Source organism: Paramisgurnus dabryanus, chromosome 23 (genome assembly GCF_030506205.2).
Source record: "Paramisgurnus dabryanus chromosome 23, PD_genome_1.1, whole genome shotgun sequence".
NCBI lineage: Eukaryota > Metazoa > Chordata > Actinopteri > Cypriniformes > Cobitidae > Paramisgurnus > Paramisgurnus dabryanus.
Genome location: NC_133359.1, coordinates 13,933,917 through 13,949,593, shown reverse-complemented (window position 1 = coordinate 13,949,593; position 15,677 = coordinate 13,933,917). Strand labels below are relative to the sequence as shown.

The following is a 15,677-nucleotide window of genomic DNA, read 5'->3' as shown; positions in this document are numbered from 1 at the left end:
GCGCGTCAGTTTGAGTTGTAGTTCAGTAATGGCAGCGGAGAAAGACGGGAGAAAAGCTATTCGGTCCGTTGTTGCAAAACTGCCAAATATACAGAAGTTAAAGCCAGAGCAAGAACCAGGTTTGCTAAGTTTTGTTTGTCTGATTATTCTGACTTGTTGTTTCCGGACGGTTTCGGTGCATGATATACGTCACGACCTCACGTTAGCGATTGGCTTTGGCAGATCCTGAGTGACTCTGGGCAGATCCAATAGTTTTAAACCTCAACAATGGACCCTCCTTAACGGAAGTAACGCTTTCCAATGGAGCGTGGCCAGACTCTCTGTACAAATGAAATGAATGTACGAGAGTCTGGTTGGACCAGGCTAAATCCGCGCGGTGTTGTTGTAGAAATATCCATATTTAAAACTTTATTAACGAAAATAAATACCTTCCGGTAGCGCCGCCATCTTAGTCGCATCAGCATTCAGGAGAGAGTATTAGCGTAGTGTACTCTTTTTTTCTTAGTGACGTATGAAAAATTCGGAGGGCGGGGGCACAGAGCAGCAGCAGAGTAGCCTCCATAGGCTGCGTAAGCTCTCATCCTGAATGCGGACGTCTATTAGACCTTCACTGGTAGGCAGCCCAAATTATGCCTTGTTTTAGCCAAAATTGCTTGCTGGGCTGTATGAATTGGTAAACATTAAAGTAATTTTGGGTGCAGGATGACTTTGTAAATGCAGTATGTTATTGCTCATATTGTTTGATGCTTAAAAACAAGGTCAATTCTCAATATTGGATTTAAAAAGCAAATCAGATTTGTGTGCAGTGTAAAGAAAGCGTCTGTTTACTTGATGCATTCAAGAGGTTACATCTTCCATTGTCAGGGATTCATTGTCCTCAACTTCTGACATTTTCCATGGGGCAGGAAGGTTCACCCGGGCTTTTATTAATCCTCCATCTTAATTGCTTGACTCGGTTACCTCATGTGTCACTTCCTATTAGTTGAGTTTGGATGTGTAATGTGCGGAAGACAAGATAATTACGGTGAGATAGCTTGGGTAGCGCACAACACCGAAGAAAAGGTTATTTGCATCTGTATGGAGCTGGGATGCCATGGCTGTACAAAGTGCCACGTCTGATTGTACTGCTAATGCGTTCGCAATAGAAATTCAAGCTGTACTTTCTTAGTTAGTCCCCTATGTGAAAGCCAAATGAATTTAAATTGGATCTAAATCCTTTTATCTGAGTTAAATGCATGAGTAATGTCACTCGAAAGGTATGACGACCTTTGTTCATGGTGAAAATCTGGGGTGCCTACATTTTTAACCTCGCTTGGTTGATAGATTCCTCTCATTCTTTTTATTCAGCAGGGTATAAAATAGTAAACGAGTAGATTTAGACCAAAAAAATAATCATGACTTTTACACTTCATTTCTTCCGCACACATATTCCAAGAAAATAAAAAGCCATTAAAGCTTTGAAAATGATATAAAGGAGGCTAATCTGCAGAAGTTATCAGTGATCCATTAAATATAATGATCTTTTTGTCAAAAGATTGATTTTGGAAATTGGGGAGCAAACAAACTTTGACTTGCCAATTATTGTTGAAAAGCTTACTGGAACTGCCAGCCTGATCTCATGAGAATTCGTACATATTTTACGAGTTGGCTAATTTGTAATCGTGCAAAATTTTACAATTATCATCCCAACATCACAGGGGCAAAGAACAAATCACACAAAAATGTATGAATGTGGTCGTACAAATGTATACGAATTAGCCACATCGTAAAATACGTACTTATTGCCATGATATAGCATTAGACTGTGTTCAACTAGGTCTTGTCACCACTCAACCTAACCATCAAGATGACATGAACTCCAATGTGTTTTCATGTTACAGATGTGTTACAAGTCCTCCTAAGCAGCTTTGTTATAAGTCTTCAACCTTGCTTAGGTCGGCAGATCGATTTCCCTACCAAACAGGTTTATTCCCTGAGCTGGCAGGAGGTCAGAAACTAATTACAGAGCACATGTTTGAGAAAAGTCAACTAATTTGCTTTCACCTCTTTATTGGTGGTTGTACTTCGACAGCTGGTACTTCAACGTTGTATTGAGGAATACTGTTTTGCCGTAACTGATTGTCAAATGCATTTTGCTAAATACCTCATCCTGTGAAAACCAACCCATATGATTGTTTTTGTTGTTTGTCCATCCATTTCCGCAAATACGAGATATGTTTACTAAATAAGCGCTTCTACTGGCAACAGGTTAGGGTACGAAATTATATATTAGGGTTTTCATTTTATAATGATGACATATGAGATATGATTTTCTATTTAAACCACCCGGATTAATTGTATATATATTACACATTACACTTTTTATGCTTTTGAGCAAATAACGTACCCATTTATTTATTGAACAATACAAAACACAGCATACAAACTGTCACCATTTTTTTTTCAAAAAGTGAAAAGGCGCAAAAGTGATCACTACCTGCTGTATATCTCAGATTTGGTGTGTGCGCTCGTTCAAAAACTGCCACCAGAAGAAGCGATACGTCATCTTTGATTGTGAAATTGCATTGGCTCCTGAGTTGCATATACGTCAACTTGGAATGTAAATTGCTATTGTGTTTAATATGGTGGAAAACTGGTTGGGTTTAGGGTAAGGGTGAGGGTGGGTTAAGATGCTCCAAAATATCTTAAAAAAACATAAATGTTTATGAAACAATTTCCAATTTTACAAATGCAGATCATTAATTATTTCCCCGCCATTGGCGAGTTATCTTGTCAATTAAGAGAAAACATTTCCATACCAGACGTTCATGCGAAATCTGATGTAAACAATAGACTATATATCTATATTTCACGGATTCTACCCATTTATGGACAAAAATGGTCATTGGATGATTCACACAGACTGGATTCGACTTGTGATCAACACAAAGGTAAAAGTCCTGTTTATTTTTGCATGTTGTCATCCGGACTTCTGTCACAAAATACTACATATGATGCTAGAACATCTGTATCTCAAAACGGCTTTACAGAGGGGGAATGGCTTAGCTAAATGAGATGTAAATGAGCCCTATTGTCTCTCCCTGGAGGGAAAAGTGTTAACTTTTCTTTCTCTATTTCCTCGGTTTGAGTTTTCCTGAGTTCCTATATTCAAATGGCCACAACTTCTCCAAATCTTATCAGATTTCCATGTGTTACACATCGTTGGAAAGTTTAGAAAGTGCATTTTCAGAATCTGTGAATAACTCAAAATGCCCCAGATCTGACTTGTGTCCCTATTTTCCGTGACTGGTCACAATTGTTCTGAAACTGACCTTTAACAAAATTTTTTTACAAAAATGCAAATATCACAGTTTTTTGCTAATAATTTGGTATTTTTGAAGCAACCTACCCATATAATTGAGGTTATAAAAAGAGAACAAATGAAGATAGGATGAAACTTTTTTCCCGTTTTGTTAGTTTGTTTGTTTGAAAGCAGAGGGTCTGTTCTTTCATTTGATATTTTTATGTCTATATATTTATTGTGAAAATCACCAAAAATGCTGGCGGGCAACTTTAAAACAAAAAGGCTGACGTGAATGAGATAAATGTGTCTAATCTGACACATAAGACAAACAACATTAAAACATAATCAGAGTTTTAATAACCTGCTAGTCACTAGAGGGCGCTTATCCCTAACACGTAATTGTATACTGTAACAAGCAGCTTGCTCAAACAAACTATGAGGTAATTCAGTCTCGTGAAAACATACATGCATGCACAAAAATGCACACTTTTAAGTGGGCATAACCACAAAAATAATCCTGTAATATGGTACAAAGTCTAATAGACCCGTTATGTTATGTAACACGATGACCTGCGCACAGATGTGCCTGCCAAGATTCAACACTTTCTCATTTTTAAAAGTGTAAAGGTGTTAAGGTGGCAGCTGCCCAATTAGCATTTGGTATTTCTCTGAATTCTTGACACCAGGGTCTTGAACTTGTCTTTATGATCTATAAAAGCTTATGTTGCTAAGCTACATGGTAGCATCTGGAGCTATTCTTACTTTTGTTTGTCTAATTGGTCTATGTCTAAAAGCTAATGTAGAAGCAGTGACTGGAATTCAAGCGATGCACCTTATTATGCTTCTTTGCATAATGAGGTGTAATTGAAAGAACAGATGACTATGGATCTGGTGTTGTAAAGCCCATTTAAGCTCTATTGTCCCCCTAAACATATTACTGTTGTTTTGTTTAATTACACATCTGTCATAATTCATTTTAACAACAACACAAATAAACCGTCTTTGTCTTTATTGTATGTTTTGAATAATTCTGATGTTTCATATTTGTGATCTAAATACAAATATAATCAGAAACTGTAATTCATCCCAAAAAAATATTTTCCATCTATAGCTCAACTTGTAGCATGACACCAATGTCAAAGCATCTGACATGTGCATAAATGTAAATGTTATATCTGCTATAGCTCAGAGATTCAGATATTCTTTGCCTCATTGATCAGAGTGATAAACAATGATAATTGTATATGAAGACGTTTAACTGAAGCAACATTAAATGTTATTATTAGGGCTATTAATGTATAGTTATTTATACACTGTAAAAAAAATCCGTAGAAATTACAATGTTATTGCAGCTGGGTTGCCGGTAATTTACCGTAGATTTACATTTATGTTATTTACTAGCAATAGTTGGCTCAAAGTTAAATAAATTTTAAATATTAAAAAGTCTTTATCTTTACAAAATAAAACTATACAATAACAGCCTCATGCAAAGCATTCTGGGAACCAGAAATCATCATCAACCTTTTTCTGTTTTTTGCTTCAGATTTTGTTTCCCAGAATGTTTTGCTTGATGCTGTTTTTTCAGTTTTACTCTGTAAAGACAAAGACTTGTAAATGTTTAATTTTCATTTAACTTTGAACAAAATGTTGCCAGTAAAAAACATAAATTTAAATCTACGGTAAGTTACCGGCAACCCAGCTGCAATTTCTACGGAATTTTTTAACAGTGTAATATGTGTTTAGTGTGATTAATGGACAATAATCTATTTTTGCAATGACTATTCAGTGCTTAGGTCTGACAAGTATTTATTCAGTAAATAATATTAATATATAAAGAGCTCAGATGCAAAACCCACTAAATGCATGTTTTCTTGTAAATTAGCATTTTTTATAAAGCTCTTATATGTTACTTTAATTGGAATGAAAAGGTTATTAGTCTGTAATTGATATGCCTTATTTTCTGTCACTTTATTTGTACAGTATCTAAAAAAGTATCACCCTTTACTGTCCTTTCTGAATAAAGGGTAAAATTTGGGCAAAACCTCTTGCACCTTGAGACTCATGCCCCATCGTTCATCCAATATTTCCTCTGTGCACTTAGAGGACTTTGCTAGAAAAATGCTGTGTCATTTAATGGATTCTGCAAACGACCTGTATTTCTAAATGGCCTGTGGTCTGGTTTAAGCCAATACTTTCGCTTTAAAAGTATTTGATGAACGTATAATACATGCAGAGAGCATTCGGTCATTTAGCGGCTTTTGCACTCATATGCACTAATTTTTGATTAACCTGATTTGAATCAGCTTAATATGTAAGGAATTTGACTAAAATGAATTAATAAATTACTAGCTCTAGCAGTTATAGATAAAAAATTAAAAAGTAAAATAAGGTTTGTTATATAATTGCCCTCTTTTCTTAATTTAGAAAAAAATAATAAAGTTTCGACACAAATTCATAAGGCAGCTCTTATACAGTATGAGAGGGGAAGGCTGAATGTTATCTAATTTTCCCCTGTCTACCGTTTCCAGGGATTACATTAAAGCTTGGATGGGGCTCCAGTAAGAGATAGTTATTATTAGCCTGGTTTCTTCTCTGCGTTTTAGTTATATTACCATAAACACAGTCAAACCCACTGTAACAAAGGGTTCCCAACCCTGGATGAAATGATGAGCTCTTTTGATGTTGCAGTCTTGAGCTTGATAAAATGGCACGATGAAGCTTTGTTTTCATTCGTTTGATCTAAACTGATGGTGTGTTGCTTGGTGTCCCTTTCATGTCAGAATTATTAATTGTGTCTTCACCTGTATGTAAATTAGCTGTTGTTATTGTTATGGTTTGATGTAGGATTTACGCTTCCTTTTCAGGGGAAATTGAGCGATGAAAAGTGATTGATCAACCACAGTATAGACATTTACAGTTACATACCGTACTTGATAATGTATCATGTGAATTCATGTAATTCCAGTTTCAAGTTTGAGAGTTATTATTATTATTATAATTAATAATATTAATAAATATACAGGTTTTCAAAAACAGAATGAATGAAATTCACTATGCACCAAAATGGGACTGTACTGAAAAAGTGATCTGAATCCAGTTTCAAATTTATTTTTTGCACGTTTTCTGGGTCAACTGAAAGTGGAGTCAGTTTAGTTTTACAAAACATGTGGGTAAACAACCTTAAACATTTTTGTTAGACATGAGATCTACTGTATCTAGACTTTTTATGCCTGTTTGTTCTTTTTCATCTTAAAGGATTAGTCCATTTTCTTAAAAAAAATCCAGGTAATCCAAAATGTTGTTGTCTTTTTTTGTTCAGTCGAGAAGAAATTATGTTTTTTGAGGAAAACATTCTAGTTTTTTTTTTTTTCATTTTAATGGACCCCTAGTGTAACAGTTTTAATGCAGTTTAAAATTGCAGTTTCAATGGAGATTCAAAGGACTCAAATGACAATCTCAAATGAGAGGGTCATATAGCAAAAATATGCACTTTTAAACCACAACTTCTCATCTTTTTCTCTTCATTTATTGTTTTACTGTAAATGGTCCGCAAATGTGCGTTTCATATATATAACACGTGACCTTTTCACGGCATTACGCAACTACGTGAGATCGTGCTGGCGCGTCACACAGCCGGAGGAAGAAGACAAGTTGCGTTTTAAAGTGTGCATATTATTTATTTATTTATTTTTGCCAAAAATGACAATCGTTTCACTAGATAAGACCCTTCTGCCTCGTTTGAGATAGTTTAGAGTCCTTTGAAACTGCAATTTTAAACTGCATTAAAACTGTTAAGTATTGGGGTCAATTAAAGTCCATTAAAATGAGAAAAATCCTGGAATTTTTTCCTCAAAAGACATTATTTCTTCTCGACTAAACAAAGAAGGACATCAACAAAATCTGGATTTTTTAAAAGAAAATTGACTTATCTTTTAAGATTCAGAAACAACAGCACTGAAAAAAATGATTCATTCAATTTACTCAATTTTTTTAAGGTAAATGGTTGCAATCAATTTATTTAAGCTACATTTAAACAAAAGGTTTTTGTTTTGTTTTGCGTTTCAATTTTTTTTGTTTAAATGTAGCTTAAATAAATTGATTGCAACCATTTATGTTAAAAAAAACCTGAGTAAATTGAATGAATCATTTTTTTCAGTGAGTGTGTGATGTGAAATATTTGTCATATTGGAATTTAAATCCCAACACAGTATGATCCAAAAACTTGCTTTGTTAAGAACGTGTCAACTAAGTACATATTGTAAATGTCAAACCTTGACTAGAGTTTGGACTTGAATGCTGCCTTATTTTTCACGACTCAGCATCACATTTGTTTTATTTTTTACCCTCAGTTCCTTACAGTATGAAAAAGTAATGTCGATTTAAAAGTCATTAACCAGAAAAGTTCAAGAGAATGGCATTCTCATTAAACTTTTCTCTACTTTTAAAGAATCCTAGATCTGTTGTCGATTAAATGAGCCGTTGTGTAATGGGCTTGAAAGAACAGTGGGCCTTTTGAAAAAGTGTGAAATCAGATCCAGATTAAAGACTGTGAGTGAACAACAGTATTTGGTGATTTAAATAGACTTACCATTGAGCATAGCCAATTAAAAACAATGCCACAAATAGGATTTATAATCAGTTTCAATTAAATATACCAAAACAGGGATGCCCTAGCATTAAAATGTATGAGTTATGGCTCAGATTAAAGAGGCTGTTTGTGGTTAAAACTCTTAGCTGTTGGACGTGTTGGTAGAATTGCACGTCATAATATATTATATTGTATAAGGAATCACTGCTAGAACCATTTAAGGATAGAAAATGGTAAAATAAATAAATTATGATGTGACCCCACGCATAAGCCTTGAAGACTTAGTGTTAGCGCTGATTGACACCTCTCTCAGCACAACTCAATTACAGCCAGCGTACAGCACTCGGTCCGGTCGGCTCTGATGGACACATCCTACGGGAACCGCATTCACGCGCGCCGGCGAACACAATGGACCGCACAAGGTCAAGACTACAGACGTTTCCAAACAGAATGGCAACACAAAAGCCCAGTAATGTACTGGGACTCATGGAAGATTACTCTGAAAGGGATTACAATAGAGGTTATTGGGTGATAAGGGACAGTGATTCTGGTGTAGATTGGAAAATGGAGAGCCGTGCAGAGCTATGAGGAGCACATCTAAAAAATGTCAGTATATTTTGTTGTCATTGTCTATTTTTGTTTTCGTTTCTATGCAGGACCAGAGTGGGAATGTTAAAATAATGCAAAAGAATGTGAAAATATAACCTTGATATCTTTAATATTGACTGAGTAAGGTCATGTGAAAAATTGAAATCAATGACCAAAAATCTAACTTTGATTTATTAAGCTAAATTTCACAAACTGGGTTTCAGGATTGTCAAAATTGCAACTATTTTCACATATTTTAGTGTGATTATGAAATGGCACACTGGATATGAACTCCCTAAAGCATTCATTTTGTATTCTGGGGCCCATGTTAATATACACTCGAATTTTATAGTTTACGGATCTGTGTGTATGTGCAATATTTCAGCTGTATACAACCTTGTCAGTCAGACAATGTGCTTATATAAGTCTTTTGAAGCCTGCAGAAATGGAAAGGTGTGTCTGACCTTCCCCGAGGCTTTTCTGCTGCGGTCCGCGTCTGGCACCCGCTCTCTGAGACCCTATACGGCTCCTCAGCAGTCACACTTCTTTGTTCCTCTTCTCCTCTGGCTCATTCGGTCCCTCCGGCGGTTTGGTCGGGGTCAGTCTGGCGTCGCCGGTCTGTGAAGTGTAAAACCCGTTTTTTAGAAATGGCAACCAGGGACCCGGAGTGACATAGTTCTCATTTGCTGCACAGCAAGGATGGCCCACAAGCAAGTTGACTGTCATAGATTGTGTCTGTGTGTGCGTGCGTGCGTGCGTGTGTGCATGTGCACTTATGTGAAAGTCAACCATTTTTTCTCCTCTTCCTAGAAGAAGTAGTTTACCCTAAAATTATAAATCTCTGAAAATTAATCCACCTTTTGTTGTTCAACACTACTATGTTGTTTTATCTATCACATTTATCTAATCCTGTAGCTTAGTTAGTAGAGCATTTGTGGGTTCGATCTGAGAGAATTCACTACGGATTGGCGTTGGAAGCATTATATGTGACAAGACCCAACCACTTTTTAAAACCAATGATATTGGACCCACTCACCTTTTCTCTAATTTAGCGCATTTGTCTGTTTACTTGTCAGAGCGGCGTCAATCAAATCCCTTAATGAATTAAACTCCATTTTGTGTTTTCACTACTTTCGCCTGCTGCGCTCCTGCGACACAAAAAGGTAAACAAACCTTTTAGGCTATTAAAGCAGTTGTTTGATTAAAAGGCACCTTAATACAAGAAAATGGCATCTACTCCAGTATGTTTTGGACCCACACATGTTTTTTTTTGGCTTCAGATACCTATGCACATACTGATAAAATGTATACATTGAATGCAATGTAAATTGCTTTGGATAAAAGCGTCTGGTAAATGTGTTAATGTAATGTAAAAGTTATGCTGTTCTGTAGAACTCAAAATTTGAAATGTTTGAATAATTATTATGCGGCTCATACATTGTAAAAAGTTACCTAAATTTTAAAACATTTTTACAGGTTTTTTTTTAGTTAACTAATATTTTTAAGTTGAATTAACTCAATTTTAGGGCAACCAGGTAACTTAATTTTTTAATCTTTTTTATACAGTGGCAAAATGACCTTGTGTGTCATCAATAAAAACTTTCGACTGTTATCACCTGTATCAGACTTCATAGACTACGTTTGTCCTTTTAGGACCTTGACTGACATGAACCTCATTTACAGAAAATATCTGTAAAGTTGGCAGGCAGGCTTCAGTGTCAACCAAAACACGTCTCGTAAATATTCTGGGATCGCTCCCGGAATGAGGACCATGTAACATTCCCATAACATTTCTGAAAAGCCTTCTGTGTGAAGAAGATAACTATATGTTCACGCCACCGCCGACTTGAGCTTCATAAGAAGCTCAGGCCGCCTGGTCAAGTATGCTTGTCAAAAAGTACAGGGAAGCTTGTTGACGCTTTGGCCGCTCTGAAGTCTGTTTTTTCGGAACTAATGTTTTGGTAGGAAGTTTACATCTTATGTTTCTCCGGAATCAGTCGGCGAAGAACGTCTAGGCTATATTCCGATTGATTGCTGGTGTTTAATAATTAATAATCTAGTATGTGTTCATTTTTGTCATAGTTTCTTCAAAATGAAGTTTTATTTGTGTTTAAAAAATTTTTTATTTTTTTATTTATTTTATTAAAATATTTACATTTTCATCATGACGCATGCCCCTTTGATTGCCACGCCTCCAGCACCGCCCACCCGCCACACCCTACCACCTTAACTAACAAATTTTCTGCGGGAAACCCTGCTTGGTAGAGCATTGGGTTCACACATAGCAATAAATGTACATTGTAAATCGCTCTGGATAAAAGCATCTGCCAAATGCATAAATGTAAATATGTTCCACTGAATGAAATAACAGCATATAAAATGGGTTTGGAATGACATTAAGGGTTGACTAAATTATTATATTATTATATTTTCGAGGGGTGAACTACTCTGAATATGAATAGAATTATCATTAGAATTCATAAAGCAATGCTCCCAGATATTTGCATCCACAGTGTGGCCGCAGGCAAGTGACCCGTGTGTGAATGTGAAATCTCAAGAGACCATCCAATGAACTAAGAGTCATTTTGAGATCAGTTCGCCAAAGCAACACCAAAAGTGCACTTGACTGAGGGCGATAAAATGAGACGGACGTGTTCTTTATAAAAGCCTTAAGAGAGCTAGAGTCTCTCAAAGGTAAAAAATTGCCAGTGAGCCATGAACAAAATATCTATTTTTCCAAGCTTCGAGGGTACATCCCTTCTTAAAACCTTCAAGGAGGTCAAAAGGTTTGAGGTGTATTTTGTCAATGTCTGACCGGCGTATTATTATTTCCCACTACAATTGACGGTAATGTTCAAAGTACTGGACTGTTTTTGTCCTTCATTTGGAAGTAATTCACTTAAAAAAAAAACTTCCACTCCCTTGTTGTCTATCTAAACTTGACGAATCTCCAGAATAGAAAGTAGGAAGCTCCAGATTTGGCCTAAATTTTTTCCTGGTATAAACTTCAGGGGCAGCTTTCATTGCAGTGGTGGCGGACCATAAATTAACATCTTCAAGCATGTGTGGTACCATCTGCCTCTCTGAAACAGATTCATCAATTTGGTCAATTAGCAGATTAATAGCTTAGTTACAGCGAGACAGATGTGCGTTCATCACGTAAATGCCAACAACACCAAAAAAGTCTCCAGACCGGTGTGCAGTTTGGGGCTTCAATCCTACTTTCTTCTTTGTTCAGTAGCACCTGTTTTCAAATCCCTGTAGCAAAGCGGGTCTATTGTTGTACCGGTTGGTACGCCGACAGATATGGAGCACAAATGCCTGACCATATGTGCCTGTTGATCCTCGTGACGCGTGTGCTATTTCGTAGAATAAATGCAGTAGCGGCACATTTACGTGAACTTGACCTTAAACGCCAGCTGTTTTAAAACTACCGAGTAATTGCTGATATATCATTCATGCAACCTATTAAGAATGTACAAACTCTCTTTGTATGTCTGTTTGATGTTGGGCTGCAAACTGTGATCACAGTAAGTTTTACTCGCTTAACTCTTCATCAAAGGAGTGTTTGCCACCGGCATGTTAATTTTTTACCAGCAGTCATTATGCCTAACTATCTTATTATTATAGACTTAAGAGTTTGTGTCAGGACACTTTGTGCTAAACAACTTTTGGCTTGCAGTTTCAGGTTAAAGACTCAAGACTCCAAATCCTTCTTAATAATTTTAGAATAAAAGTATCACATTCATTAGTATTGGTTTGTAAATGCATGCTCAACAGGCATATTAAAGGGACACTCCACTTTTTTTGAAAATATGCACATTTTCCAGCTACCCTATAGTTAAACATTTGATGTTTACCGTTTTGGAACTCATTCAGCTGATCTCTGGGTCTGGCGGTACCACTTTTAGCATAGCTTAGCACAATCAATTGAATCTGATTAGACCATTAGCATTGCGCTAAAAAATAACCAAAGAGTTTTGATATTTTTTCTATTTAAAACTGGACTCTTCTGTAGTTCCATCGTGTAGTAAGGCCGATGGAAAATTAAAAGGCGTGATTTTCTAGGCCGATATGGCTAGGAACTATAATCTCATTCTGGTGTAATAATCAAGGACTTTGCTGCCGTAACATGGCTGCAGGAGGCGTAGTAATATTACGCAGTGCCTGAAAATAGTCCCCTTGGTTACTTTCAATACCAGGGGACTATTTCAGGCACTGCATACTATCATTGCATATTTAACGTGATGCTAATGGTCTAATCAGATTCTATGAATTATGCTAAGCTATGCTAAAAGTGCTAGCGCCAGACCCGGAGATCGGCTGAATGGATTCCAAAACGTTAGAAATCAAATGTTTAAATCTAGGGGAGCTGAAAAATGACCCTATTTTTGTGGTGTGTCCCTTTAAAGATATAAAACATTTATTTTAATTTTGTGCAATTTTAAGGTGCATTGTGTAACTTTTAGAAGCATCCCTTGACATAAATGCAATATAATCTACATAACTATATTATCAGTTTTGTATAAAGACCTTACAAAATGAACTGTATTGTTTTGTATTACCTTCGAATAAGTCATTTTTATCTACATACACTGTGGTTCCCCTTACATGGAAGTCACCATTTCGCGCCACCATGTGTCTCCAGTAGCTCTATACTGACAAACTGCTCTACAGAGTGCATTTTTCACTACGTATTCTTAGACAATGACTTGTTTGTCCAGTGGCCTGACCCTAACCCTCTTCCGATTGTAACTTTAGTTTTCTATAATATGGCAAAAGCCCTCAAATACCCATGCTTGGGGTTTCTTCTGCAAGAATATGCATGCATTATAAAGTAGCAGACAATTGAAATGTTACAGTTAATGGTCACTTAAGGACAAATTAAATGAAAAAAGTTCTAGGGTAAAGAGACTTTCAAGGCCTCTAAGTGTACATTTAATTTAATCCAGCTCTCCCATGCAGTGAATTATCATAGTGAGGTCTATATAATGAATGGATAAGCTGTTTCATTATGCTTGAATATCGTACCCGACGCTGTCAGCTGTAACAGGTGTGTGAGGTTTCTCAGCCTGTCTGACTGCTTGAACAGATCGTCAGTCACTTCTTTAAGCTTTTAATCTTTCATTGTGATGGCAGTTGTACAAGCCCTCAACAGTTCATGATGAATAAGTTATCAGGTTGTCTGTCACTGGCATTTTCGAAGTTTCAATCACACAAGCCCTTTTTTTGTGATTTTTATTTTAGACAGTTTATCTTGGTAAAAATTTACATTTTTTCTGTCTTTGTTTGTTTGTCTGTTTTTCGCAGGGTGACGATGTGATGACCGTTATAAAAACGAAAGCACAGTGGCCGGCCTGGCAGCCTCTTAATATGTAAGTCTATGCAGTTCACTAGCTAAAGCTTTGCACCTGCAGCGCCAAAATCAAGCGATTCCCAGAGAGCATGCATACTAATGAAATATATACAGTGCCATAAACGCATTGCAAATTGCTATATTTGATCTTTGTTTGTAGTTTTAAATTTACAAGATACGTGGCCTGCCAAACACTGTTTGGACATATTAAATAATGCATTAATTATGACATATTATTTACTTTATAAACACCTTTCAAGCTAAATTTAAAAGATACAATTTTAAGTTTATTAAATATACTTTTCTAGGTGACACTACATTCACAATAAGTTTGTCTGCATCATTTATTACTCTTATGTTATTTTACAAAACACATTTTAAAATTTGTAACTGATGACATTAGTTAATGCAAAATTTATTAACATGAACAATTGTATTTCCCTTAGCTTATATTATCAAAGAATAATAAATGCTAAAAGCTATATTGTTCATTTACTGTATAACTTATGCTGTCTGCTTTAATGCTAATCTTTATTAATTTTAACAAATACAACCATATTGTAAACTGTTACTCATTTTTTAAAACAGTTGAGGGAATCTTTTTGGAAGTCTTTTGAGTCCATATACAGTAGGGGAGAGCGGGGCACAACCTAATGCTTTTTGGTTTTGGCTCAATCATTAAAAAATATTTGAGTTTGATTAATTATATATTTTTATATTATATTTTTATATATTATATTTTTACCAGGGCGTAAAAACGAAAAAAATTATCAATCGTTTCACTCCGAGCAAAATCGATATTTTAACGTTTCCGTTTTTGCATTCCTCATTGAACATTTACGTTCCGAAAACGGTTTACTTAGAAAAAATACCGGTTAATAACGTTATTTTAATTCAGGCTATACTTTAACAAATGCATGCATACAGACTAATTTTCACACAAAAATAATAACATAACACATGATATAACTAAACTTCAACATTTCATTAATTGTTAAAACCACAAAAGAAATACCTGCATTAATTTTAAGTATAAACAGCTGAAAAAAACGACCCGTTTGATGCCGGTCTTTTATTGGTTGAAACCGCAGCATACTCTGCTGGATGTTTACGTTAAATGTGCCTCTGTAAGTTACCTCAGTGATTCCCGGCTACTGTACCCCTTCCCCACATCCTTCAATATTGCAGACAGACTTGTTAAGACAGAAAAATAATAACGAAAAGGAATTTCTTGGTGGCGACCCATCTAAAAAGTAATTGACAGTGGTATAAGTCCCCTGGCTTTTTTGAGTTACAGTTTGCATCTTCATATATCCAAGCAAGTTTTAACTTAAACATACCTCTGAACATTTGATGGGTAGCTTTGTGGTTATTTAAGACAAATGCTATCGGGCCGGAGACTCGATGACTGCGGCGCGGGCATTTCACTCACGCTATGTGTCAAAGTCACTCACGCTTGATGCGTCAAAGTCACATGTTGTACTGTTCAAATCATGATTGTTCACTGATAAAGTACAATATTAAAGAAAACGATAAAATAACGTTATTAACCGGTTAATGGTAATTTTAAATAAACGTTTCTGTTCCGAACAATTAAAATTTATTTTGTTTTTGTTTTTGTTCCTGTCAAAATTTCATTCGTTTCCGGTTTTCGTTTTCGTTCCTTGAACCGGTTCAGAGCCCTGATTTTTACACAAGCAACACACACATTTGAACATTTGAAGTTTGTTTCTAGTACTTACCATTCTTGGACAATTACACCAAACGTGACAGAAGTGCAAACGTTACAACTTACCCCATAGGTGGGGTTCATTGTAACAGGTGGGGGGTTAGTTGTAACACTTGATAAAAATTAAGTTTGC

General features: G+C 35.9%; 1 protein-coding gene across 1 annotated transcript in view; it reads left to right on the top strand.

The window, feature by feature from the left end:
• spon1b (spondin 1b) overlaps window positions 1-15,677 on the top strand; it is an 86,337-nt gene that overhangs the window by 49,054 nt on the left and 21,606 nt on the right. Inside the window, exon 7 of the mRNA XM_065291689.2 lies at window positions 13,770-13,834. Coding sequence (XP_065147761.1) covers window positions 13,770-13,834 — 65 coding nt within the window. The remainder of the gene's footprint in view (window positions 1-13,769; window positions 13,835-15,677) is intronic.